The 27,016-nt window shown below is 54.2% G+C and overlaps 1 protein-coding gene and 1 non-coding gene across 3 annotated transcripts in view; one reads left to right on the forward strand and one right to left on the reverse strand.

Annotated features, from left to right (window-relative positions):
- Positions 1-728: 728 nt before the first annotated feature.
- LOC102746139 (VAC14 component of PIKFYVE complex) overlaps positions 729-27,016 on the reverse strand; it is a 31,716-nt gene continuing 5,428 nt past the window's right edge. Inside the window, exons 2-12 of one of the 2 annotated variants that reach the window (XM_081806370.1) lie at positions 19,787-19,937; positions 19,307-19,474; positions 18,419-18,481; positions 17,564-17,671; positions 17,014-17,123; positions 16,610-16,716; positions 15,512-15,646; positions 14,878-15,030; positions 8,299-8,362; positions 1,162-1,306; positions 729-890 (exon numbers count right to left, since the gene is read on the reverse strand). In XM_081806370.1, the coding sequence (XP_081662496.1) occupies positions 744-890; positions 1,162-1,306; positions 8,299-8,362; positions 14,878-15,030; positions 15,512-15,646; positions 16,610-16,716; positions 17,014-17,123; positions 17,564-17,671; positions 18,419-18,481; positions 19,307-19,474; positions 19,787-19,937 (1,351 nt within the window). In that variant the 3' untranslated portion in view covers positions 729-743. Of the gene's footprint in view, positions 891-1,161; positions 1,307-8,298; positions 8,363-13,117; positions 14,580-14,877; positions 15,031-15,511; positions 15,647-16,609; positions 16,717-17,013; positions 17,124-17,563; positions 17,672-18,418; positions 18,482-19,306; positions 19,475-19,786; positions 19,938-27,016 lie in introns of those variants that run through there. The other variant, XM_081806371.1, reaches the window with a different exon arrangement.
- On the forward strand, positions 22,434-22,504 carry TRNAG-GCC (transfer RNA glycine (anticodon GCC)). The gene has a single exon. It is a non-coding gene; the product is annotated as a tRNA-Gly (tRNA).

Raw genomic sequence — 27,016 nt, forward strand, 5'->3', positions numbered from 1 at the left:
GAGAAGGGATGCTACCCTGGCTGATGGCAACACCCAGCTGCAAATCCTGCCCCTTGGCTGGGAGGCTGGGGAGTCCTGACCAAGAACCACCGTAGCCTAACTGCACAGAATGGACCACTGCCGAGGATGGGTGGGGACAGGTGGGGCCTCCCCAAGGGGGCTGAAGGATGCAGGGCCCAGCTCTCCTTCCCCTTCTCTGGGCTAGCCTCTCTCTTCTGCTCTTGACCCCAACACAGCAAAGCTTAAAGGGACAATTTCAAACCGGAGGGCAGAATGGAGTCTGGGTGAAATGAGCAGAACGAAAGCTCCAGAGGGGCCAGTGCCGTGCGGCCGGGCACTCAGCATTTTCCGAGGGTCAGTTCACCCTCACAGCCATGTGCTGCCACTGCCCACTGAGAAGAGAAGGAACCGGACGGGCAGAGTTGTGAAGTGACTTACTCACGGCCAGGAAGCTAAGTGGGGCCAGACCTTGCCTTCGGGTGCCCAACCCACAGCCGAGCTGCCCACCACCACACCCCCTGCCTTCTACGGTCAAGCCAGGTCCCCCCCACCCCCCCACGGCTGGTGTTCTTGCTGATGCATTGACCCAGTGCTCTTCAGAAGGGCCGGCGGAGGAAGTCCTTGTTCCCAAAGCCAAGAGCATTAAACCCAGCTTTCCCCGGAAGCGATGCACATTTACCAGGTAGGAAGAGAGCAATTTTTTGGATGCTGATTTAAGAGAACGACAACAAAACGAGCACTTCTCATCTACCTGGTCCCATGAGCCACTCAAAAGGGGAGGCTGGGTAGCCCTGCACAGAAGGAAAGGGGCACACGTGACCTACCTCGTCGGATTCATCCGATAGCGTCTGCAGCAGGATGGGGAAGAGGCTGTCGGTGTGCCGGAACATCTGGAGAGCAGAGAAGCGGGGGCACCCGTGAGCATTGCCCCCCCCCCCAGTGGATTCGGCATGGATGGGGTCTTACTGCACTGCACGGACCACCCCCACGCCCTCCCAGGGCCCCTCCAGCATCTGTCACTCCTCTGCCTGACAGGGGCTTTCTAGAACTGCACTGACCAGAATCCTACCAAGCACGAGGCGGCCCCCGAAAACCAAGGTGTACCCCAAAGCAGCCCCCAGCTTGGAAGGGCCTCCGGGGCTGACGGGCCCGGGGACTCACCTTCCGGGGAGTCTTGATATAGAGGTGGTACAGCCACTTCAGGACGGCGATCCTGGTCATCATCCCGATGGCCATGTCACTGAGGTGGCAGTTTAGGACCTGCACAATGCCATCGAGGTGGAGTGTGACCGGGGCCCTCTCGGTGCTGTGGGCAAGATCACGGAGGAGACAGGTGTTGAAGCCACTGGCGCCCCTCCGCCCTGGCCGCAGCGCCACCCCGGTTCCGCACTCAGAACCACACTCCGCCTCCCTCTCCTGGGCGCAGCGGTCGGGGGCGGGCAGGTGGTGCCCACCCTGGCATGGCTCCCGGAGGGCTGGCTTCACCGCCTTGACCTTCCTCCTTTCTTTTCAAGGCCAGAGCTGTGACAACCACAGGTGGGGGAAGAGGGCCAGTCTGCTGCATGCCTGCCCGCCTCCCCAGCACTAGCCTGGCCTGGGCAGAAAACCTCTCTGATGTCACCGAGCTGGGGCCCAGCAGACCTCGGGGCTGGAAGGCTGTTCAGCATCTCCAGACCCTTTGTTGATAAAACAAAACCACCACCTCCCACGAGTCCAGGGCAAAGCCCTGAAAATAGCCCTGAAGAGCCAACAGGTTTTTTCACCGGGCAAACGAAGAACTCTTCTCGAGTAAGGATAGGGCTCGTGGCTTTAGATCTTGCCATACTCCAGGCCATTTGGCACAGGGTTTGGCTTGGTTGAGAAGCCTTGAGAGTTGCCTGTGAAGCTGTAATGCTTTCGTCTGAGTCGGGGAAGGAGCAATACAGCCTCTGCCTCTGAGAGACAGAGCCTGTTCGGACTGCGCTTCGCTCCAGTGGGGCACAGGCTCCCGGGCCCAAAGCCTCGCCGGCGTCCGGGCAGAGAGAGGCCCCTGCCCAGCAGCCCGGAGGAGACTGGCTGCCACAGCCCTCTGCCCGAAGCACGGCTCCCAGGCAGAGGCTGGAGCTTCTAGGGGTGGGGGCAGCACGGGCCGAGAACCTAAGGATTGTTAGCGAGGGGCTCCCTTCCTGCGACAAGTCATGCCGCCCAAAGGTCTCATGACAGGTTCCCCCCCGGGGGCTGCAGTTCCTGAGGACCCCGGCCAGGCAGTTCAGCTGCCTGCCGGGACACAATGGTCTCGCGTGGTATTTCTAGGCTGCTCAATTATTCATTTGCAGCAGGAACTCGATGCCTGTGCTTCCCTAACTCGACCGCAGCCTCTCTGAAGCTCATTTGATGTGAATTCCTAAAGGGCCCTGCTCTCAGCTCTGTAACTGCTCAGCGGAACTGCTATTCACTACGGTTTGATGATTCCCCACAGCGCTCATTTCAGGGGTGAGAGTGGGCACTCCCGTCCTCAGGTAGCCGGAGGGGCTGGGCGTGCTGAGCCTCTGGCCGGGGCGGCCCCTGAGATTTCCCCAGGAGTCATGTGGCCGGAAGTTCTGGGGTCTTCTGAGAATATCCAAACGTCTAGATTCTTTGGGAGCCTAAGACAGATGGGGAAACTAAGGCACAGACAAGTCCAGGGTGGCAAATGCAAGCTCCCAGCCAATCTCTTCAGCAACTCCTCTCCCACACTCACTATCTAGTAGAAATACAACATGAGCCACCTGTGGAATTTCACATTTTCAAGTTTTGTACTAACAAGTAACAAGAAACAGGTAAAATTTTAATGATATATCTTTAATGACTCTAACATACCCAAACAACAGCATTTCAACATACGATCAATACAATAATCAACACACGAGTCACTCAGGGTACTTCATATTCTCTTCTGTGTCCTAAGTCTTCGAAACCCCGCGCGCGCCTCACCCCGACAGCACATGTCCGTTCAGACCAGCCACACGGCACGTGCCCAGTAGCCCCACAACAGCGGCTACCGCCACAGACATCAGGGCGCGACAGTGTTCAGCTAACGAGCTACCCTACAGCTTCCAGAGCATTCCCTTCCCTCTCTGACAACTTCCTAGATGCTCCCTCTGCTCCTGCTGATGACCAGGACTTACTGTCTCATCTCTAAGTCCTTCTTTTTCCCATCCTGCTGGCCTCCTACCTGGCTCCTTCCAGCATGCTGTTATAGTTCTTCTCCTTGAGAAGCTGGAAAAGTTCCAGAAACCTACCCGCAGCCCAAGGCCTTAACAAAGGAGGAGCTCAGGATGCTGTGAGGAAGGAGCAGAAGCCGTCCCGGCCCTGCCTCTTTTTTCCTACCCTGGTGAGCCCCCAGTCCACAGTGAGTCCCTTTCCTCAGCAGGAGCGGCAGGGCATTCCAGCTGCCACATGGGGCCCAGGGTGCCAGGAGGACCCTGTGCCTGGCAGGCCACCACCACTTTCTTAGCTGAAATGGCCCCCTTGGGAGCCAGGCCTTGTTTTCACTCCCCCAGGGGAGTCAGAACTGTACTGGCCAGCAACGGCTGTGTCCTAAGCTACTGGTGAGGAGGAAGGCAGCGCCAAGCCCAGCTTCCCCAACTCCACCCTGCAAATCAGGCCCTGAGGTTACCCAGTCAGCAAGTGGTAGCACCAGCAATTTGAATGTGAGCAGTCGGAGTCTAGAGTGGCCTCGTCCACCACATGCCACTGCCTCCCAGTGGGCCAGGCTCAGGAGAGTCCACTTCCAACTGGCCCCTGGCAGAGGCAGCAAGATGGCAGCCCCTCTGGGGACTGGCCACTCCCTGGCCAGGTCAGACCTGGCAGCCCCATGTACTGGAGGTAGAAAGAGGTCATCACGTATACCTTTCACCGTATTTTCTTATCAGTATGGTAGACAAAATCTCTACGTGGGGTGAGAAAGGATACTGGGAAAGCCTGGTGCCGATCCATGTGGGGGCACTCCAAATCTGAGCGGCCCAAATAGGGCTCCAAGATGCTAGACGGTCCCTGGGGCAGCTGGGCTCCTTGCTTCAGTGTGGTCTCTTGCTTCACTTTTGGCCAGCTCAGTGTCTCCTCTGAGGGACAAAGCAAAGGCCAGCCCATGGTGGCATCTCCCTCAGGTGGCACTGTGTCAAGGCCAAACAATGAAGGATTTTATGGAGCGGTGTGTGAGAACTGGCAGTATTTTGTGCGTTAACATGACTTCCCCACAACAGAACTCCCCAGACACGGGCACCTTCAAATCACTGCCGAAGCAGGTGTCAACTTCAACCAACCAAGAACATCATAGCCGAAAGGGACCTCATGGTTCAAGTAACTTGATCCTTCAGTGCACGGATGAGATAGTATGAGACCTGTCCGAGGCCATGCGGCCATGCGCTGAAAACTTATTCCTGTAGCTGGAGACATTCTCCATGGGTCTCACTTCCCCTGGCTGGCTGGAGGGGAGGCTCACGGGAAGCAGGCGCACCCCAGGGCGCCAGGGAGACTGATCTTTGTGCCCAGGAAAGATCCCGCCAGCTGTCAAGGAGGTGGCTCTCAGCGGCTCCGCTGGGTGTGGTTGGCCCCTGTGTGCTGGGCTCCTAACGTGCTCCGAGGGAAGCCAGAACTCCGTGAGAAGCCAGGCCCTTCTTCCAGAGGGCAGGCTGCAGGGCATACTCAGCTGCTGCGCTGCTACTAGCCAGGAGTCTGAGATGGGGTAGCCTCCACCCTGGCTTCCCTTCCCCAGAGAGCAGAAGGCAGCTCACTCACAGTTTAAAATTTATTTCTGCATCGGTTCCAAACAGTCTAGACTAGTCACTCCTGGGGGCTTCTGAGTTATTTCAAGGTGTCTGCAAAACTCCATTTCCACTGCACATTTTCTCATAAGGCATCTCATAACTAATGTCTTACACATATATGTACTACATTTTCCAAATGCATGGCACTACTGTGGCCATTAAAATACCGACTTATTAAATAATACTTCTGATACTACTAATAAATAATGATAAATTCCAGTGGTTCTCTCTGGGAGGTGGCACTTCACTTCTGTAATGTCTAACTTTGTATGGTACTAGTATGTTACATCTCTAATCAAATTAGAAGAGAAGAAATAAAAAAAAGAATTGTTTCTGAACTCAACATTGTTTTTTTTATAAAGTATCTCTACAACTTCTTTTCAGTCAGCAGATGCTCAAAGTTGGGAAGCACTGAATTCCAGATCTTTCTGCCTGCCTTTCTGCAGCCAGCTATACCAGGAGACCTATACTGAATGTTGCTGATGACACCGCGGCCCTCGGCGAGGCCCAGGGCATCAGAGTGGACGCCTGTGTCCACGGTAACACCTGTCCCGGGCTCCCACATCAGCTGAGTGAGGGAGGCTGACGTGCGGTTTCTGTAACTCTCCCAGTGCACCCACTAAAGGTCACACCAGGGGGCTTGGGAGGAAGACCGGCCTGGCTTGAATTCCAACTTGGCCACTAAGGAGCTTAGAGATTTTGGGCAAGAAGTTAACCTCACTAGGCCTGTTTCCTCATTTGTAAAATGGGGATAATAATGAGGTTCTCGTAATAGTAACTGCACTAAAATGTGTAAAGAGCTTTCTGTGGGCTGGGCACCGTTCTATTCTCTTTACATATTCAACTCATAGGAGCTCCACACCCCTAGGAGGTAGGTATTATCACTGCACCCGGTTTACAGATGAGGACACTGGGGCAGGGAGCAGGGCCACAGAGTCAGGACGTGTGTCCAGGCAGTTGGACTGCACTGTGCAGAGGATTCATGGGAGCCGAGGGCAGGCAGTGGGGCTGGACAGTCGCAGGGCAGGTTCTGTTTCTTGGTGACCCTGGAAGGTGCCCTCTTGCCCAAGTGCAGTCCCCCTCTGGCAGCACCTACTGGAGGAAGCATGCGCCCACCCTACTGTCCTCCACTGCCATCTCCAAGGAGTGGGGGGCCCAGGCACCCTGGCTCGGGGTTCACGACTCCGAAGGCCGCCCCCCTCTCTGGCACAGCTACTGACTCAGACCGCAGCTGCCACGAGGAAGGGGCCATTCGTGGGAGACAGAAAGCTTGAGATGATTTGCTCTTGGTTTTTAATTTTAAAAGGGTAGGATCCGACACGGGCTCCTGAATGACAGGTATAAAGCAAAGCCTGGTTCCAACGAGGTAGTTCCTCGCCTCGGCCTCTAGACCCGGCCCGGCAAATGGCGCCCCTGCCTCCCAAGCGAGGCGGCAGAGAGTCCTGCCCGCCTGCACGGTCAGTCGGTGATGTCCGATCTCTGCCTCCTCCTAGACCTCCCTCCACCTCGCACTGCCAACTCCGTGGAGCAGGATAATTCCCCGTGGCCTGGACAACAGTGACAGGTCTGCAACAGGCTTCTGTGCTCCCACTGTTGCCCCTCCCTCACGTGCCCTCCCGGGGGCTGCCACAGGACCTCCCATGTCACAGGTTGGTACCTGGCACCACCACTTAGCAGGCAGGCTCCCACGGCCTTGAGAACAAAAGCAGGGTGCCATCTTCCTCCACCTCCATCCAGATCCCCCCCACCGCCGAATCCAGGATCCAAACCTGCCTCCTTAACCACCCCTCCCCGAATCCAGGATCCAAACCTGCCTCCTTAACCGCCCCCCCCGCCCGAATCCAGGATCCAAACCTGCCTCCTTAACTGCTCCCCCCCTCCGAATCCAGGATCCAAACCTGCCACCTTAACCGCACCCGGGGGTGCTGAGAGCCACATGGCACAGAGCCCTTGACTGGCCCACTCACACACCTGTTCCTCCTTCCACCCCAGCTCGGGAAATGCCAGGATATCCTGAGTTGGCTCAAGCCCCAAATCTAGAAGTTATTTTTTCCCTCATGTCTCTCCTCTCGCTCCACCACATGCATCCGCAAATCCTATCAATTCACCCTTCACAGAAGAGAAAAAAACCTCCCCAACTTTCTCCATGTTCTGCCCCCTCTTCGGGCTGAGCCTCTTTCCCTTAACACAGGCTGGTCAACAGTGAAACCCCCAGCTGGTCTGCACTCACCCGACCCCCCCTAAATCCCTTCTCTACACAGCAGGCCCCACATCGCCTGTCCCTCCTCAGCCCAAAAATGGTAATACTACTACTAATGACGCCATGGGATTTAAACAACAGCAAAATCCAAAGACGTGACAGGAAGTATTTGGCACAGCAGGCCCAGGAAGCACTCACGAGTGATCATCCTCATCAGCCACGATGCCGGTGAGCTTCGGCTCAGGCGCCATGGCTGGCCCCCAACATCCTGAGTACCCCCTCCCCCCCAGAAACCACTGTCCTGTTTCTGTCTCCCCACTGGAGAACCTCAAGGTTGGGGACCACAGTCAGGGGTCCCATCTTTACCTTGGAACCTGTGGGGCTGAACACAGGCAGGTACTCTGGAGTATGTGACAACTAATGGGATGAATAAACGAATAATGTCTACTGCCTTGCTCAGACGATTAGGAGAGGTCCCAGGAGCAATCCACATTTATAGTCCATACTCACACACTTCGAACACCCCCACGGGGTCCTTAGAGGTAAGAATAAATGAACAAATGATACCAGAGGAGGAAAGAGCCGAAAGGTCTGGGAAGAAGAGAGCCTCTCGGGGGTTGAGTGCAGATCTTCTCTTCATGAGTGACCTGTTCCCCAGGGCCCAGGTTCAGGGCTGAGTTCAGAGGGAAGACACCGCTGCAGGAGAGTGCCATCCATCGCAACCCCACAGAAAAACTGACATGGGGCAAGTCCAGGGGACTCGGGACAGGGACAGAATGGCGAGAACTCCCTCTCCAGGGGAACGCCATAACCCTGCATACAGGATGGAGGGAACTGCAAGTAAGGGAATGATCCTGCTGCTGGGCCAGCACCGCCCCCGCGTGGAAGGCTGCGCCATGACAGCCGACCTGGCTCCCCGGGGAGGACCGCTCCTGCTGCCCAGTCTCTGCACTCCCGGACTCTGGAACGGCCGTCTCCTTGCCAGTCTTGTCAGCCCCACGTTCTCCTGACAAGCAAAAGTTCCGGGCAAAGGCATCTGTACGTGCCTCCCTGTAGCCACCATGCACTGGTGATACTTTTACAGCTCGTACTTATTGACCTCCAGCAGCTTCTAATCCCTCCCCACGGCTGCTGGTCTGTCAGAACTGGGTGGACTGGGTTTGCTCAGCATCTTTCAGATTCCCTCACCAGGCATCTCCTGTGTCCCACCTGGAGAGTTTGCCCTGGGTCTTCCCTGAAGTTTCCTGCACCCAGGAAAGATCTAGGCCACTTGCTTTCTATCAACACCTCCGGCTGGCACAAACCACTTACCTGGCTGGTGTGAAGACGCCGCTGCCACTACTGAAGCTGGAGTCACAGGAACCATCGGGGCCTCCTGGGGACAGTGAGAGGAACAAGATGTCACGCCCAAGGGCTGCTGGGGTCTCGGAGTGCACGAGATCCCCGCTATGAGGACACGGACCCTCTAGCTCCCCACACCTTGATTCTGGCTCTTGAAGAGGACGGTAGCTCGGGAGCCCCGAGGACACAGTGCCACTCATTCCCCAAAGCTTGCTGGAGAGCACCCATGCTTGGAAGTTTTCAGGCACAGCGATCTCAAAAGGAGAAGGACACCTGTGCTCACACATCTGGGAAATCTCAGAAGGGACTGCTGGCCCGAGGGCATGTCACAAACCACTCCTGGGAAGGTCCACATTGTTAGCCACCCGGGAAATGAAAATCAAAGCTGCCAGGAGGTACCATTTTCACACCCACCAGGGGGGCTAAAACAAAGACAGAGTAAGTGTGTGAGGCTGTGGAGAAAGGAAAACGCTCGGAGCCTGTGGGTGGGAATGTAAAATGGTGCGGATGCTCTAACTGCCCGGCAATTCCTTCAGGGTTCAACGCAGTTACCCTATGACCTGGCAGTTCCACTCCTAGATAGATACCCCAGAGGAAAGGACACTTCTGTCCACACCGGAACCGCACACCACGTTCAGAGCAATCCCAATGTCTACCAGCTGATGAATGCATCAATAGAATGCGTTAGCGCCGTACAATGGACTATTATTTAACAATAACAAGGCGTGAAGTACTGATATGTGCTCCAACGTGGATGAAGACTGAAGATATGCCAAGGGAAAGAACCTAGTTGCAAAAGCCCACATATTGTAGGACTCCATTTGTGTGAAATGTCCAGAATGGACAGATCTATAAAGACAGAACATAGAATAAAGGTTGCCGAGAGCTAGGGGTAAGAGGCCATGATACCCAGTTTCTTAAATTAAAAAAAGCAAAACAAAAACCAAAACCTTTTTATTTTGAAATAATTTTAGATTTAGATTTATCTGAAATAGCACAGAATTTTGTTTACCCTTCACCCCGATGCTCCTAGTGTTAACATCATACGTTATCAAACCAGGAAAGCAGCACTGACATAAGACTATTAACAAAACTACAGAGCTAATTAGAACATCACCGGGTTTTCCACTCATGCCCTTTGTTCCAGGACAGAATCGGGGAGCACACGTTACATTTAGTTGTCCAGGCTTAGTCCCCTCCGATCTGGGACTATCATTGAAGCCCTGGTCAGTTACGCTGCAGAATGTGTTGCCACTTGGGTTGGTTGCGTGTCTTCTCATGATTAGGCTGAGGTTACACATTTCTGGAAGAACGCCACCAAAGTGATACGCCTTCTCAGTGCATCATGTCGGGGGTACATGATGTCTGTCTTGTTACCGGTGATGCTAAACCAATCATTGGACTGTGGTAGTGTCTGCCGGGTTTCTCTCCTGTGAGTTACTAGTCTCCTTTTTGTAATCAGTAAATATCTTGGGGAAGACTTGAGACTAGACAAATACCCAGTTTTTTCCTCAAACATTCCCTTGCTGATTTTGGCATCCATTGGTGGATCTGTAATAATTATTACTGTTGAGTTTCCCTAATGGTTATTTTCTGTTTTCCTCTGTCTTTCTACATTTATTAACTGGAATTCCTCTATATGGAAAAGCTGTCCCTTCTCATCCATCCATCCATATCATTATGTATATATATTTTATTCTGTGGATTACAAAATAAAACTATCATTATTTATATATTGTTGTTCAAATGGTACCAGCCTTGACCTGTTAGAAGTTTTAAATTATACAAGTAAAACATTCTCATTCTAAAAATTTCAAGCAAAGCAAAGCATGCTTCATCTCTCCCTAGCCTTCAATCTTACTTCACTCTACGTGCAGGTAATCACTTTACTGGTTAGGCAAGTATCCCTCTCCATCTTTTGCTTTCCTTCTTTTTGTTCTGTAACATAAATGGAATCACAGGGTATTTTCTGCAATTTGCTTTTTTTCCCTTTTTTAACTTTGTATTATGTCTTAAAGCAGTCACTGCTATTCCTGTGGACCACAGACCACCCCCCAATCCCAAGGTAAAGAGGGCCTTGATTTCCACGTTGAACAGAAAGGCTCCGAGCTGCTGCCTGTCTCCTCTAGTCCCAGAGGCCCTTTAGGGGATGGGGCACAGCTCGGTAGGGACAGGTATGGGCTGGGCATGATGGGACAGACCTGGGCCCAAAGGGGAGGACTTGCAGGGAAGCCTGGGTGGGCCAGCCTGGACCGGCAGCCAGGACTCTGTGCTCCCAGTGGCCTCCTCTGTGTCGACTTCTAGAAACACACACGTTTGTAGATGAAATGACCCGATGTCAGAAATAGGCTTCAAATTAATTTCAATTGTTTCCTAACTTTCACTCTTCCGCCTCCCCCATGCGTCCTCCTGTGGGAGCACATCTCTCCAGGGTCCCACGTGGGGGGTGCTGCTGGGGGAAGGGCCAGGCATTTTATATTTTAATCCATATTGATCAGCTGCTCTTTAGGAAGGTTCTACCAATAACAAATGCGCTTCAGGAACAGAGGAGCAGTCGATCCCCAGCAAGCCTCACACAGGGATATTAGTAATCTTTTACATTTTTGCCAAGTTGATGAGTAAAAATGGTACATTGTTTTACTCTGCAATGCTCCCCTTTTCAGTCAAGCTGTACATCTGTGGCTTCCCTTTTTGTATTATTCCCTCCTCAGAGAACCAGGGTGTAAACAGCACTAGAAGCATAGACTCAGAGCCCTTGGGGCGAAGTGTGAGCCGGGACTCCCTTACTTACTAGCTGTGTGACCTTGGGCAGCTTACTGGACTTTGCCTCCAGTCCCTCACCTGTATGATGGGGTAACCAGTGCACCAGGCTTGTTAGGACAGTACGTCAGCTACCATTTGTTAGGTGTTCAAAATGAAAAACCTTAGCTACGTCTCTATTTATTTCCTAAGGACAAATTTTTAAATGTTTATGGCTTCTGACACATGCTGCTGAATGTATCTACCAGACGATGTATTTCACTTGTTTACTCTGTGCCTCTCCCACTAAGAATGCTCCTTGCCCCCAAGTCTCCACAGGGGATATGTATTTCCTTCATAATCAGAGTAAAATATGGGGGTGGGGTGGGGGCCGAGTGGAAGCTAAGGAGAAGGAAAAGATTCAGTTCAAATGACTGCCATGGACCTGGCTTGGAGCCCCCAGTCCTCTGTGACCACATGGAGGGCCACATGTGATTAAGTGATTAAGCAACTGTGGGTCTGCCCCTGAGCTCCCTGCAGGCAGGACCTGGGTCTGATTCACCTGCATCTGGAGGGTCCACAGAAGCTGCTGATACACCCAGGCCCATCAAAGCCTTGCAGATGGATGGATTCCATTACACATCTACCAACGGTGGTTGCCAGCCCTCTCCTGGAAACACTATTCACAGCTCTACCCCTCACCTGCCACATGAATTTCTATCCCTGACCCTCTATGGTCCCTCATTTAGGACCTACCAGGGGCCCATTACCATCTGAGAAAGGCTGGTGATAAAAAACAAGGACGCAAAAGCCCTGCCCTGAGAGTCTTGCTAAGTAAGTAGATGGATATGTGATACGCATGTATTAAAACAGTTTGACACGAAAGCACCTGTTGCTGAGAGTGTCTGGCCTTTGCCATGTGCTAAAAGCTTTATAAGCAAAAATCTCGCTTAAAACTCACCATCACACTACAGGTTTGGTATTCTTATTGTTATCCTATTTAACGAATACGGAATCAGAGGCTTAAAAAGGCTCAGCGGCTTGTCCAAGGGCAACAGAAAGGAAGTTAACAAAGCCAGGACTCACCAGCAGGCCGCTCTGACCCCAGAATCTAGGCCAGGACACTTGAGACAGTCAGGCAGCATCATGGAGAGGAAGAGGGAGCACAGAGCAAGAGCCCAGGAACTCGGAGCAAGGGCACTGCATTATGGACCCCTCAAGTGGCAGGGCCAAGGGGAAGCCAGAGCAAGTGGAGAGGGGCTGGGGACAGTGCGGCACAGAGGAGGCCCCGTGGTTGGAGGTGAGGGCGAAGTGCACGCGTGCACGTGTACGCTAAGGCACAGAAGGCTTGGCTGACCAGTGTCGTCATGGATCTTGCACCACCACTCCCCCTTGCCCCCCCCCCCCAATGAGGGAGACAAGGCAGGAGGCTCCTGCCTTCGGCCAGGTGACCAGGGCTGGAACAGTGGAGCAAAACAGTAATAAGAAAAAGGGCCAGAGGCTGGGATGAACCTCTCGACTTGACTAGCTGAACCATCACTGTCTCCTGGCTTGCTGGGGCCTTCTCCTGGCCCTTTGGTAAAGTGGTGGTTACAAGCTAAGCGCGTCTGCAGTGGATTTGGAGCCCCCAGATTAGCTGTGATCATCTCTAGGAACTACTATACACTGAGCTTTGCATCTGCTGAAATGCTGTTTATGAGGCAGTAAAAGCCAGAGCCAAGCTGCCTGAATGTATCCCGGTCTCGCATGAGAGTCTCCTAAGCAGGGAGCTGTTGCAAGAGTGCTTAGGAAAACGATCTAAAAAAGTGAAAGAAGCTGCGATGGTTGGCAATGGCACCCTGGTTTCTGGCAGGCGAGGGTACTACTGCTGAACCCCCTGTGCTCCAGCTGGGGTTATCAACAGCTGCCAGGACCTGCAGAAGAGAGTGGTTCCTTCCCACGGGGCCTGACTTGTTGCCACATAAGCAGAAAGGGTGGGGTAGGGGCTGCTGGGTTCCACTCTGGGGGAAGAGGCAATGATTTTATTTAAAAAACTGAGACATAGTTCATGTAACATAAAACTCACCATTTTAAAGCATACAACTGGGTGATTGTTTGTAAATCCACAGTTATGTTAAGCATCACCACTATTTAATTCTAGAACGTTTCTGTCACCCCCCCAAAGAAAGCAGGCATCCAATTCCCTCTTTCCCTCCAGATCGGCAACCATTATTCTACTTTCTGATTCAACGGATTAAGAGGCACTAACTTTTAAAGTCAGTATAAAATATTCACAACTTCTCCATGTTGCAACTTATCAAGCCAAAAACAAAACAAAAATGAAAAGAAGCCATCCCACAAACAAAAAAAGCAAGATGTGGAATTATGTAAACCATATGATCTCATACATATGGAAATATATATATATATAACATACATGTTATTATATGTTATATGTATATAACAAAAAATATGCCGAGATTATACTAATTGCCTCTTGGTGGGGGCAGTCTTCCTTCTGTATATTGTTCTCTACTTTCCAAATTTTCTAAAATGAGAATCAAAAAATGAAAAGGTAATAAAATACTCATACATCAGTGAAAGTTCACTAAGCAAGTCTATCCCTGAGATTCTTCTAGTTTCTCCTAATAAGAAAGCTCCTGCTTTGAGAGGCTCACACTAACTTTATCTCCACAAGTTTTCTTTTTCAAGGAGCTGGCAAAAAGGTTTCAGTTGCTGCGTTGCCTGGGAATCGAACCCGGGCCTCGAACCCAGGCCTCCCGTGTGGCAGGCGAGAAGTCTACCACTGAACCACCCATGCTCCACTTGAGGGCTGCTGTGCCTCCCACTGTTTTGCTGCTCGGGCTCGCCAAAGCGATGCACAGCTGTAACCTGACTCCTGACTGGTCCAGCATGGAATGCTACTGGTTTGGCCAGCCAAAGCCAGGACAGGAGGCCCATGGGGCTCATGTGCCTGACGTAGTGCTCAGACGCTCAAGAGAAGTCGGAGAACGGCCACTGGAGAAAATGCTTTAGAAATTCTTTTGGCTCCTGGAACTCAGGTTCCAGACCTGAGTCTGTTAGCCTTAAAAATGTGAGTAAGCTCTGCATCAGTTTACTCTCTGGCTGACTCTGCAAAGGAGAACATCACCCCGAAGCTGATCAGTGCCCTCTTATTAAGGATAGAGGCCCCTTAACAAAATAAAGTCAGAGTTGTAGAAAACATCTAGAGAGTCAAACTCCAGACTGACTTAAGAGTGGTTTTATGTTATAGAGAAATAAGACGATAATGCTGAAAGAGGCTGAAAGGATGCCAGAGCCATTTCATTTCATGAAGACACGGACTTGGGCTGGAGAAGCCCCCAGGACTGAAGCTGCATCCGCAGCTCTTAGCCTTCTCCCCCGAGCGCCTGCATGGTCAAGGCAGCTGGCTTCCGGGCGGCTGGATGTCTACGGCCAAGAGTCACGTGAACCCTGCAACCTGGACTCCTCTGCCAGGCTCCAAAGCTTCCCACAGTGAAAACAACTATTTCCTGTAGCCGGACACAGAAAAAGATTTCAAAAAGGCTTAATGCTGAGGCAGGGAGAGTTCAGAGCAGGGGTTCTGGAGGCAGACTGCCAGGGTTCACTTCCTAGTTCTCCCAGATCCTGGCCATGCGACCTGTCTTCCCTGTGCCCATCTGTAGAATGGGGAGAACGGCAACTCCTACCTCATCGGGTAGTTACCAGAATTACATGAAGTGACATCTGGGAAGTCACCTGGGCTGGTTCAGTGAGGCCCCACGTCAAGTCACGCTGGGAGGTAAGGGGCGGGAGGCAGAGCCTACTCACCACCAGCTGTCCCTTCCTGCTTGGCCAGGGTGTCATCAGGGTTGGGCTCTGCCGGCCTCTGCGACGTTGGCTTCAGCTCGTCAGGCTCGTCATCCTCAGGGGTGACCAGCTTCATCAGGCTTTGGTTACACACGTTGGCCACCTCCTTGATGCCTGAGTCCACTGATGTAAGGAGTAGCCCCACCCAGGGGGTGTTTCCTAAACCTGACGTCACTGGTATTGGTCAGGGACTTGGACACCACTGCCCCCACCCCCAGAGGTGGATTAGTGGGCTGTCTGCACTGAGTCCCTGTGAAACGCTCCTGTCTTCTCGTAGGACCCTTCCTGGTGGGCTTTCTACCAACAGGACTCCCCCACCCATGACAGGGCAGTGTGAGCTCAGGGGCTTGGAACTGTGGGACCTGGGAGAGCTGCTCCAGATCTGTAAGAAACCAGGTGAGGTCTGGGGACAGTGGTGTTAGGCCATGGCCCTGGTGCCGCCCTGGTGCTCCCAGTCCCTGTCCTGCTCCGCCGCTTGCTCCCTAGGTGCCAGGGGCTATCTGGAGGGAACCCCCATCCCCCCATGCCGGGGTCCTGCAACTTCACAGCCTCCTTTGGGGCTGCTCTGGTTTCCTCTCTCCGGAGCGAAGGATACTTTTCTTGCGGTCATCATAGGCCAGGCAGGGCAAGACGGCGGTCAGGATCCCAGAAGAGTAGGGCAGCATCACCCGGCCAGCCAGCTGGATGAACTCCCGCATCCAGCACATGGCCGTCAGCTGGATCAGGTCATCTGGAAGAGAAATTGGTGGGTTCCAGGACGGTCAGCACGAGCAGCCGGAGTGCTCCCTCCCACTGACCATGCCCGCAGGAAGGGACTGGAGGGGACCCGAGGGCCTGAGTTGCTTCTAGCCTGATACTCTCTCGCCTTCCAAAGATACACACACGAACGACAATCTTGTAGCAGATGTAAGAGTAGCCATGATTCTCTACCCTCTGCACCCAGAAAGGGGCTCCACAGCTCGTTTCATCAAGGGGTGAATTCACTTCCCCACCTCTTGAATCTGGGCTGACCTCCCTACTGCGGCCAGGCTCACAGTGTCAGAAGTGAAGGTGTCAGAAGTGAAGGTGTCAGAAGTGAAGGTCTGGCAGTTCAAACCCAGGCCTCCACAGGCCTTGCTCCCCTCTACCACACGTCTTGGGACCTCACTGATGCCATTTGAATGCATCTGGGTTAGTATGCTGGATGATGAGACACATGGACCAGTGGTCCCTGCTTCCCAGGTGCTGCCAGCTAACTGGCAGACATGAGTGAGGCCATCCCAGACCACCCAGCCTCTGACGACCCTTCAGTGCACTGTATGTGCATAATCAAGTGCAGCCAAGCCTGGCCCAGGTGAACAGAGCCATCTAGCTGACCTATAGTCTCCTGACCAACAGTAAGTAGCTGCTATGCGAGGCAGTCAGTTTTGTGGTGGTTTGATACTCAACAGAAGCTTGTGGATACATAGTCCCAACCTGTAAGTATTTCAATTCATAGTGAAATGCCAAGCTTCCCAGCAAGAGGGTCTCCAGATCTTACTCCAAGGTCAGACCAAGCACAAGGGCCTCCACAGTGATGGAGGACCTGAATCTCTCTCCCACAAGGATGCACCGCTGCGCTGCCCCAGGTCCAGTGGGGTGCGGGTTTATATTCCTACCGGGGTTCTTGCTGCTTCTGAGGAGGTGGTGGTGGCCATGGGGCCTTCATCCTCACCTGTGGTCTGGCAGTGGATCACCAGGATGTTGGCCATCTCTGCAAACTTAACACTGGAGGGGTTCTTCTTAATCTCTTTCAAGAATTCTCCAAGGACCACCTCACACCTACCAATGAGAGAAGGAAAAGAGCATATACCAGCCAGGCCTGGAGGAGCCTCTCCTGGTGTCCGCTTCTGCTCTGGGTGGGCCACTGGGAGGGGGACTACACTGCACAGCAGCCCGATGGCTCTTTTCCAGAGGCCGGGGGCTGCTCTCTGCTCCTCAAGGCAAGAAGCACACGGGAGCCAGGATGAAGCGAGTGAGCGGATTCTCCCACGGCCGCCCGTCTGCTGGGTGTGGGGCATCTGCTGGGTGTGGGTTGTGTGCCGAGCAGCCGCACGCCCCTCCCCCTCCCATGCTCACATTTTCCGAATCTCTTTGCCATTGTCACCCAGGATCTGGAAGAGCCCGTCCAGGATCTCCGGCAAGTAATCCAGCAGGTTGATGTCTGGCACGGACTCCAGAACCAGGATCTGACCCAGGGAAAGGAACGGGAAGGGAAAGTTACACCAGCCCGGGAGCCTCTGTCTCCTCCTCCCCAGCGCTCTGTGACTGGGCAGGGAGAAGGCGCCGTGATTCCCAGCCCCGGCAGACAAGGCTTTGGTTAAAGGGGCAGGGAAGAAGGGAAGGCACGGGAAAGGACAGACAAGGCTTGAAGAGGTATGGCTGCCGACAGCAGCACCCCCGGCTTCAAAGAGACATGGGGGTGTTTGCCGGGACACCGGGGGCAAACAGGACGGGCTTTGGGGCAGAATGGAATAAACGTGTCGGATTACCGGGCGTCACTGGCTATTAGAGGCTTAACAGTGAGGCTTGTCTCAGCCATAGGATGCCCAGGGTGTGTGCCAGAGGGCAGCTTTTACTACTAGAGGCTCCTTATGGCTGGAGAAACTGTCGTGGGGCTGGCCCTTACCCAGGAGATGATGAACTGCCGGGCGTACTGGTTGTTGGAGTAAATCCTCTCTCGCAACAAAGGGATGAAGCCCACCAGGTCGAACTTGTTGCTCTCCGTCACAATGTCCTGTGGATCAAAGGCACGTGAGCGGCCGAAAGCCAGAGACCAAGGGCAGCCTGACCCGACCCAATTATTGGCCCAGGGGTCAGGTGGCCACAGAGGAAAATGACAGAGCTCACGCTACATAGGAGAGGTCCCGGGGCAACCGCCCGCTCATAGGCCAAAGGACAAACAAAAGTGCTGGAGTAAAAGCAGGAATCAGAGTCAAGAGGACTAATCATACGACAAAACCCTACATCTGGATCAAATGCCCTGGTGAGCTGAGCATCAGAGGCCCCTGTCACTGGGTGGGAATGGGAGGTGATGGGGACTCTCCTTTGTCCTAGGGAGGCGGTTAGCACAAGGGGATGTTTGGGATGATAGAATGTTTCTGTATTCTGACTGGTGACATAAGTCTGTACACTTGTCATAGAACCGTACACCAGGGGTGCCTGGGTGGCTCAGTCAGTTGAGCATCTGCCTTCGACTCGGGTCATGACCCCAGGGTCCTGGGATCGAGCCCCACGTCGGGCTTCCTGCTCAGCCGGGAGCCTGTTTCTCCCTCTCCCTCTGCCCCCTCCCTGCTTGTGCTCTCTCTCTCAAAATAAATAAATAAATAAATAAAAAAGAACTGTACACCAGAGTCACTTTTACTGTATGTAAATGAAAAAAATTTTAAAAATTAGGAAGAGCGCCTCCAAAGAGAGAATTTATAAGCTGTATAGACAGGTAGAAGAGACAGATTCCAAAATAAAAGCAGGGACCAACTACTACCTTTAAAAGGCGGTCTAGGAGCTCAGATCCACTTTTCACATTGGGGTCTGGGTCTGCAGCCAACTATGAGAGATCCAGAAACAGAGAGACGGTTACAGTCTATACAGGACCAGGAACCTACCGAAAACCCGTACAGCCAAGTCCCCGGCACAGCCTGGACTACTGAACAGGCACCTCCTTTAGGGACTACACTGAAGGCAGGCAGGGAGGAAGGGACGGGCAAAATGGCACGTGGCCGAGGAACGGAAATGCGCGGGCTTCCCGTTCTGTGCAGGGACCTCTGGCACCTCCTGCCACCAGGCCAGGTGGTGGGTTCCCATCAGCCTTCCTCAAGGGTTCCCCATCCTACCATGCTGGGTCCTCTCTCTGCTCCGGGAGGTGGGGACTGAGGCAGCTGTGAGGCTGGCACCCTGGGAATGACTGTGGCGGTCAGCAGGCCGCAGGGCTTCGGGGCCACCCTGTGCCCAGAGGCGCACCCTGTGAGGCTGAGCGCGCTGCTGAGGATGGCGTGTTAGGGGCTCCTCGGCCCTTGTAAGTAGAGCTTTTTCTAGAGCTTACGGGCTAGTGCTCCCCTCACAGGGGAAATACAGTCTGTACTATGGATTCACCATCTTCGCCTTCTATAAGGGAAGATAGGGCTTTTCGAACTATCTGTATTTCCCCTGCACTCTGTGGTGGACTGACACTTTCATAAACTGCGATAAAAATCAATTAATAGAGAAATGGAAAAAAAAATCAAACACCCGTACAAGGCCACAAGAGACAATGATGATGAGACTGAACGGACGAGCGGCGCCGGCAGGCCTGTGTCTCTCTGCTCTGGCCGCATCCGGGAGAAGGGGCCCCAGGGGTGCCGCGCACGGGGCCGGCCGCAGCAGGGGCAGTCACCTTGCTGAGCCCGTCGAAGAGCACGTTGAAGTGGGGCAGCACGGCGCCGCGGGCCACCTTGACGATGTTGTACAGCGCCTCACACGCGTAGTAGCGCAGCCGGCTGTCGGCGTCGTTGAAGCAGGTTAGCACCGGCTCGATGAGCTCCTTCAGGTACAGCCCTGAGTCCTGCAGGGGGGCGGGAGGAGAGACAGCTCAAGGTGGGCCGCGCCGGGGGCCCGCAGCCCCCCCACCCCCGCCCCAGCGGACATCCTGGCTCCCCGGAAGAGGCTCAGGCCTTCGCGTGAGGGCCGGCCTTAAGCAAGTCGGCCTCCCGGGCCGGGGGCCAGGCCGCGGACCGAGGGCCGCAAAGCCAGCCTGGCTGGTCTCAGGTGTGGCGTGAATGGCGGTAAAGCAGAAGTCTGCAGCAGCCTGCTGGGTCTGGGCGGTCAAAGTGAAGGCCACCTCGGCTGCATCTGTCCCTTCAGGAGAAAGGCCCACCTTGCCCAGTGCGATAGAGCAGGCGGCCAGGCCGATGAGGCCCCCCTTCCGGCTGTGGGGGTGCTGAGACAGGGCAAACTCCTGAGACAGGGTCTGGATCACATGCTTGATTTGCACGGTGTTGTTCTGGGCCACAAACTCCCGGACCAGCCTGGAGAGAGAGGAGAGAGGGGCTGCAGGGCAGTGGAGTCAGGCTCCCCCTCGGCTGCTGGCTCCAGGGCCAGGGATGTGGCAGGGAGATGACCTGTTTAGAAAGAGGAATCAGAAGTCCTGCACCTTAGGGTGGGCCTGTCCCAGTTCTGCTGCCGACTGGAAGGCACTGGCTGGGTCACGGTTCGTTTCCCTATTTTGGGTCGCAGTTTCCCTTTGCGTACAACAGCATGAGCAACAGCAGAGCTACCTCACTTCTGGGAATCTGAGAGAATGCAAGGGAATGTCTTGTTGGGGACCAAAAACTGCAACATCAACCATCTTTATTCGACACTGGCTAGACCCTCCAATCCTGTGCCCGAGAGTTTCTCTGTGTCTGTGTCGTCATGTCCATGGATGGTGCTCAATCAGGTCCCAGTCCGGTGGGCAAGATCCACATACAAACAAGTAACTGTCGCAATGTGGTGCAAGGGATACTACGAAAGCCAGAAAAATGCCATGTGCTGATCTCCTGGGGCTGAATGGGAGGTGCCTGGATCAGATCGGAAAAACACCTGCAGGCGCTTTTCAGGTCAAGGGCGAGGTACAGAGGAGAGACTGGCCAAAGGCAAAGAGCCCTGAAAAGGCATGGTGTATTGAGAGAAGGACAGGAGTTTGGCCTGTGGAAGGAGTGGCCAGACAGTTCAAGGAAGACAATCCAGTGACAGTTCCCCAGCAATGGGATGACATGCTCAGATCTGTTTTAATTAGGTAGCTGTGGTGGCAGCCTGGAGAGACTGGGATGCCAGGGCAGGTTTGACAGGAGACGGAAAAATCTTTTTTTTTTTTTTAAAGATTTTACTTACCTATTTGAGACAGAGAGAATGAGAGAGACAGAGAGCACATGAGAGGGGGGAGGGTCAGAGGGAGAAGCAGGCTCCCTGCCGAGCAGGGAGCCCGATGCGGGACTCCATCCCGGGACTCCAGGATCATGACCTGAGCCGAAGGCAGTCGCTTAACCGACTGAGCCACCCAGGCGCCCAGGAGACGGAAAAATCTTAGCATCATCAGGAAGGAGGGCCTGAAACACACCTGAGGCAGTGGGAAAGAGCAGGGAGGGGCTGCTTTACTTCAAACAGAAGAGCATCAGGAACCCATGGAACATGGGAGCCAGAGAGGGCAGGTCTGCCTCCAAGGTGTCCACCTGGGGAGTGACGCTAAGAGGGAGAAGGGAGGTTGGAGGGAGGCCCCTGGCGTGGAAGGGAGCACCTGTGGTCACCCTGGGGGATGATCCCACGGCAAGCCCTGCCCGGTGAGGAAGACAGCAGAGGGAGGCCGGGTTTCATCAGGAACCGGTCTCAGAGAACTGATAACCGGCTCCCCAGATAACTGATGGGGAGCTGTGGCCTGGGTGTCGGGGACATCTTCCCAGAAGAGGTCCAGTTTCAGCTGGACCTTGAAAGAGGCAAGGAGAGAGAAGGAAACAGGGGTGTTCCGGGCAGGAGGAAATGTAAGAGCCAAGGCGAGGAGGGGATCTAATCAAGCTTGTCTGGGGCCCCAGGGGACGGAAGAGCAGCGAGAGACCTACCAGGATGGGCTGGCTATGGCCACTCTGGCCATCTCAGTTTAGGTAGAATGGATTTCGCAGCATGGGTAACAGGGAAGCTTCTTACGGTTTTGGAAGAGCACAGGGAAGGAGTGTCCTTAAGGAGCTGTGAGACGGACGGAGCCCATCCCGTCGTCCAGGCTGATGCACACTGCTACCAGTGTTGCAGCCAAGGGGCCGTCCACAGAATAGGCACTTGGCAAAGCAGCTGCCCGGACTCACTGTCTAACTGCTCTGTGTCCATCGTGGCGGGACAACTGCACGCCTGCCGCATAAATGGGGGTCTCAAGTTGGCTCGAGGAGTTTTAAGGACAGTTAAGTCCAAAAGGTATCAATTAGTCTATGTGGTTCCAGCTCTGTGTCAGGAACCTGCCAGGAATTAGAGCTGTTCAAAAACAAACGTGCTGCCCTATGAGGCAATGACCACTCCTACAAAAAGGCTGTTCAAGGAGGGGTCGACACGGTTTGATGAAGATTTAATACTGCAAGTCGTACAGGGCACCTATTCTGTGCCAAGCACTGTGAGCACAGCTGTGAACAAAACAGGCCCGGCTCCCAAGCTGGTGGATGTGGGAGCAGGGATGGGTATTTCAGGAAGGTGGTACAAATGGCCTGCGAGGTGCCTCTTTCTTTGATCTTTACAGGGTGATATTCCACCAAGCTGAGGTGCTGAGGGCTATGGATGGACCAAGGGCCTCCAGGTGCAAGCTCAATGCCGGTTCCATAGGCCAACCCTCTCCTCCCCGCTCCTCCCAAAGCAGCCCAGTAAGGCGCAGCAAGGATGGTTCCCTGTAAACGGCTCTGGCTTCCCAAACTGGACAAACTAGCCAGGCGAGGCACAGTGATCTGCCAGAGCTCCTCTCTGAGTAGCCACAGACACAGCCCCTTGAGAAAAGCCCTGCAGATATGTCAGCATTGGTGGTTCAGTGGTAGAATTCTCGCCTGCCACGCGGGAGGCCCGGGTTCGATTCCCGGCCAATGCAGGGCTGCTCCTTTTTTTTTTTTTGCCTTTTCCTGGCAGGCTTCCCCTCGTACAGAGATCCTGCTGGAGGAGCCAATCTCCTCAAGCACGCCGGCCTACGGCAGCCCAGGGCGCTCTGGATTTGACCTCACTTCCCTGCTCAGTGAGCCGAAGAACAGCAGCTGGGCTCTCCGGAGAGGCACCACTGGCTGTGGGGACCAAGGCCTTCACGCCCTCCACAGTGAGGGCCTCAGCCTGGGCCAGTCTCCAGCGGGAAGCTGGGGTGAAACCTGAGAACTGTAAACCAGCTCAGCACGCAGGGAGCATGCAACAGGGGAATCCACACATCCGAGGGGCAGAAAGTCATCCAAAGTCTCCGTGTGCTTTTTGCTACTGGGGAGGGACCTGAGCTCCAGTTTCTGGCCTGACGTCTGAAGGCAAAGCAACTTCTCTCTCTCGCTCACACCCCCCCCCGCCCTGGAGCCTAAGCTTTCTGTTCCTGCAGCAGTGCTGATGTGGCAGCATCAAAGCCTGGCCTTACAGTCTGTGAATCAGCACAGCTACAAGGAGGCCCAGGACAGGGCTTAAAGGGAGGTGCTCACACAGCTGCTCACAGATGCAGCATGCGTGGTTCAGTGGGAGAATTCTCGCCCGCCACGCCGGAGGCCCGGGTTCGAGGCCCAGCCAATGCAGAGAGCAAACTTATTTTTAATCCCAGAAGACTGGATTTGAGATTTCACACTGCCTAAAGAATATGTGAATACAATCTGAGAACTGAGAATGACTTGTTTCTAGCTTGAGCTTTAAATATCTTTGACGAAAAATACACAGTGTCTTGAATTCCACAAACATCTAGAACCTGTGTCTCCCCGTTCTTGAGGAGCCCAGGATATGGGGATCACCAAAGCCACTGACAGCAGCCGTGCCTCCAACTCTGGCCGCCGAGAGCACTCCCGAGGCAGCCAGGCCGTGCTTCTGCCCAGGACGAGTTCGAGCAGCACCCGGAGCGGGACTGCGCACACCCATGAGGCTTCAGCAGGGCAGCTGCGGGAGACCCAGCCGTGCCAGTGGCACAGGCCACCCCGGAACCATGGCCTCGCCCGTCTGCTTGTTTCAGGTCACAACGGTCCCTGAGCGCCTGGAAAGGCCACTCTTCCCTCTTACGGAGGCAGCATACGGATGAGCTGCTCTCTGCTTGGGTAAGGCCGGGGAGGAAACTAGACGGCACACAGGACTCGCATGCAAAGCAGAGACAAAACGATCTGGTGAGAAGCTTGTGAGGCGAGAAGGGCAGACAAGAGGGAGCAGGTCTGCCACCTGGTGGGGAGGGATGAGGCATGGCTTCGCAAGGGTCAGCATTTGAGGGGGATGCTGAAGGATGAGTAGTGTTTGTGCTGGAACTGTTCGGAACCAGGAAGCCCAGACAGAGGAACCGCGTGAACGCTGGCTCAGAGGAAGGAGAGAGGCATCCGGTTTGGCAGAGTGAAGGACACGGGTAGAGGACAGCTGGGTGACAGGGCTGGTGAAACTGCTCCCAGGCTTGTGCGTGGCCAAGGAACTGGCATTTACTTCTGGTGGCAGTAAGGAGCCATGGACGGTAAGAGTGATCTGCAGTGGTGGGTGGTAAGGGTCTGAATGGCATTAGGGAGCTCTGAAAAATCCGAAGGCTTATAGAGACTGCATGGTGAGAGAGTGTGAGGACAGGGCTCATTAATGCTGGGGTGACAGCCTGCATGAGCACCAGGGTCTCCCGAAGGCAGGAGATGGGCAAGCAGGATGTTTGTTTGTATTTAGCACTCCCCGCCCCCCCGACTCTGAGTACCTTTCTCGTTTGTTCGACACCAACACCACCGGCCTCCCCACCCTGAATCCTTCCAGGGCTCAACACGGCATCTCAGGCCACCGCAAAAATAGTGACTCACTTAAGTCTGGAGGCCCCAGAACCCCGCACACTTGCAGGTATGTCCAGGAAAATACGAAAATGGTTCCCCTGGACAGGGAAGCCACAAGAACATGCTCTCACCAATGCCATCAGCTTGGAAAGCACTGGGGCTGGCTCTGTGGGTCAAGTCCTGGGGCGCCAGTGGGAAAAGCTGTCTCACAAATCAAGGCCACTACTCTTTACCTGGCACTCCGGGCGACTGCAACAGCCCTGGGCTGACCTCTCTAGTCTTACTGCCCCTGCCCTGTGTGACCGTCCACTCCAGCCAGACCTGCCTTCATCCTGTAAGCCTGCGCCCTGCTCACTCTGCCCCTAGTGCCCCACTCTCTGGGAAAACTCCTGCTCCACATCCTACCCAGCCTTCAAAGCCTGGCTCAAATCCAGCCCTGCCTCTCCCGGCCATCCCAGGAAGGGGTCACTCCTCTGAATTCTGAAGGACTCAGTGGCCCTCTCACTCGCCTCCCAGCAATGCACTGGCGAATGTCACTGTCACTCTCAGGTGCACGTTTCTGTCTCCACAGTCCCGACTGAAGCCCCGACTGCCTGCGTCTCTCGTGCCAGCCCTCTCGGGGTCCAGTGCTGTGCGCCCGGCTGATGCGGATCAGGCAGCGCGGCCTGGGGACTGGACCGAAGGACCGCACGAGCAGCGCTGAAGGACAGCGCGAGCTGTGGGCAAACTCGGCCGGAGCCCCACGCTGCCATACGGGTGACCTGGGGCGGCCTACTCTTCTAAACCTAACCAGCTGGCTTAACCACTATTGTATCCGGGGGGCCCTCAGCCCCGAGCATTAGAATTCAGCTTAGGGGGGCAAAGGATACCACTACCGGGATCCCCACAGGTACACGGTGAAGGGCCCAGGTCACCAGCGCTGTGGCTGGGGAAAGATGCAGATGCCACGGTGTGCTCTGAAGGCCACCTGCCAAGGGGCAAAGGGGTGCTGTAACCCCTCTCTAGGTGCTCCAAAATAGGCCCATCGACGAGACTGGTATCTGCACTTCGCAGGAGTGTGCGCAGAGAAAAACGCACTACAAAGGGAGGCAGAGTAAGCGGAGCTGAAACTCTGGGCGCTCCCGGATGCAGGCCAAGTTTCCCTTCAAAGGACCACACTGATTCCTCTTTCATCCCCAGGCGGCCAGCCACACGCGGGGATCTGAAGCTGCACTAGTTTTGAAGTGAATATCTGGTCCAGAAACTCTCACGATCACAAATCCCTGGGACCCTCACTGCCGTAAAGGTCACAGGCATTACTGTTCTGTGTGCCAGAGAAGAGGGGCTGCTTCTGACTGCTTCTCTCTCAAAAGGGCTGAAAACCCAGGCTGATGAGGTGTCCTTAGAGGCTGCTCAGAGCCTCCATTCTTGTGGTCAGAGGTGTCGCCAGATGGCAGAAATGCTCATTCCCCACAAGGCACAAACCCAACGTGGCAACTCCAAGCTCGTGACGTGGCCCCCAACAGCGCCAAGTGCCACACTGACTCCCCCCTCCTCGACAGAAGGAACCCCAGACGGGGGAGGACATATTCGGAAGCTCTCATCAGGAGAGGCCCGGGGCCATCGTCTCAGCAATGTAACCACAGTCCGTCGTTGGACCCCCTTGGCCTCCGCAACATAGCGGCGACAATCACGGGCCACACGAGGACTGGTGGTGGATGCCTTCCCGGGCACACTGAGGCACACTCTACACTGAGGATTTCTGTTCCTCCCTGGAACCACCTCCTTCTGCACGGATTACCACCTCATCCTCCAGAAGTGAAACAGCCTCAGGGAAACCAAATCCCCTGCCCCGGCTCGCAGAGGATCTGAACCCGTGACACACCTCAAAGCCTGAGCCCTTTCAACTGTACACCAGTTCCTCTCTCCCGTCTTCGGCATCAGCTGCACAGAGAATGCACCCAGGGACAGAGTGAACTCCCCTTGTGGAGAATTCCCCTTGTGGAGGCCCCAAGCTAAATGCAGCTTTCTCCACACAGTTTCCCATCCTGTTCGGTGTTCAGACATCCCTGAAGCATTCCTCCACGACACACAGGGACTACAGATGACGCGCGTACTGGAGATGTTCTGGAACGCTCTACAGCCGGACTTCTACTATGAAGGCAAGAAATAACCATTTGCTGAGCACTTACTAGCTGCTAGGTGATAAATGCTGGATGCTTTACATACATTATCTAATTTAAACTTTAAAACAAATCCCTGGGTTAAGTACTATAACACCCATTCTACAGATGGCAGAAACTGAGGCTCAGAGATGTTAAGAAACTTACAAGGTCACACAACTTATAGATGACAAGTGCAGAAATCAAACCAAGGTTTTTCTGACTCTAAGGTCTTGAAGTAATTCCCACTATGTTGCACTATCTCCCTCCTCAAATATCCCAGCTGCCACTTGTCAGATGCCTACTGGCTGCCAAGCACTTTCCGTTTCTCATTTCATTGAATCCCAACCCCTTTTCATCTGGTGATGTCCAAATGTCCCAGCCAGCAGGTTTTAGTCACTGCACTCATGTGCCTATGTCTCCAGAGCTGTCCTTGGCTGTAAGGTGGGGTCACACGGTTTCTAGAGAGTAAGAGAAGGCATGTAATGTGCTCTTTGTTGC

This window comes from Leptonychotes weddellii, chromosome 16 (assembly GCF_054177405.1).
Source record: "Leptonychotes weddellii isolate Sample4059 chromosome 16, ASM5417740v2, whole genome shotgun sequence".
Lineage (NCBI taxonomy): Eukaryota > Metazoa > Chordata > Mammalia > Carnivora > Phocidae > Leptonychotes > Leptonychotes weddellii.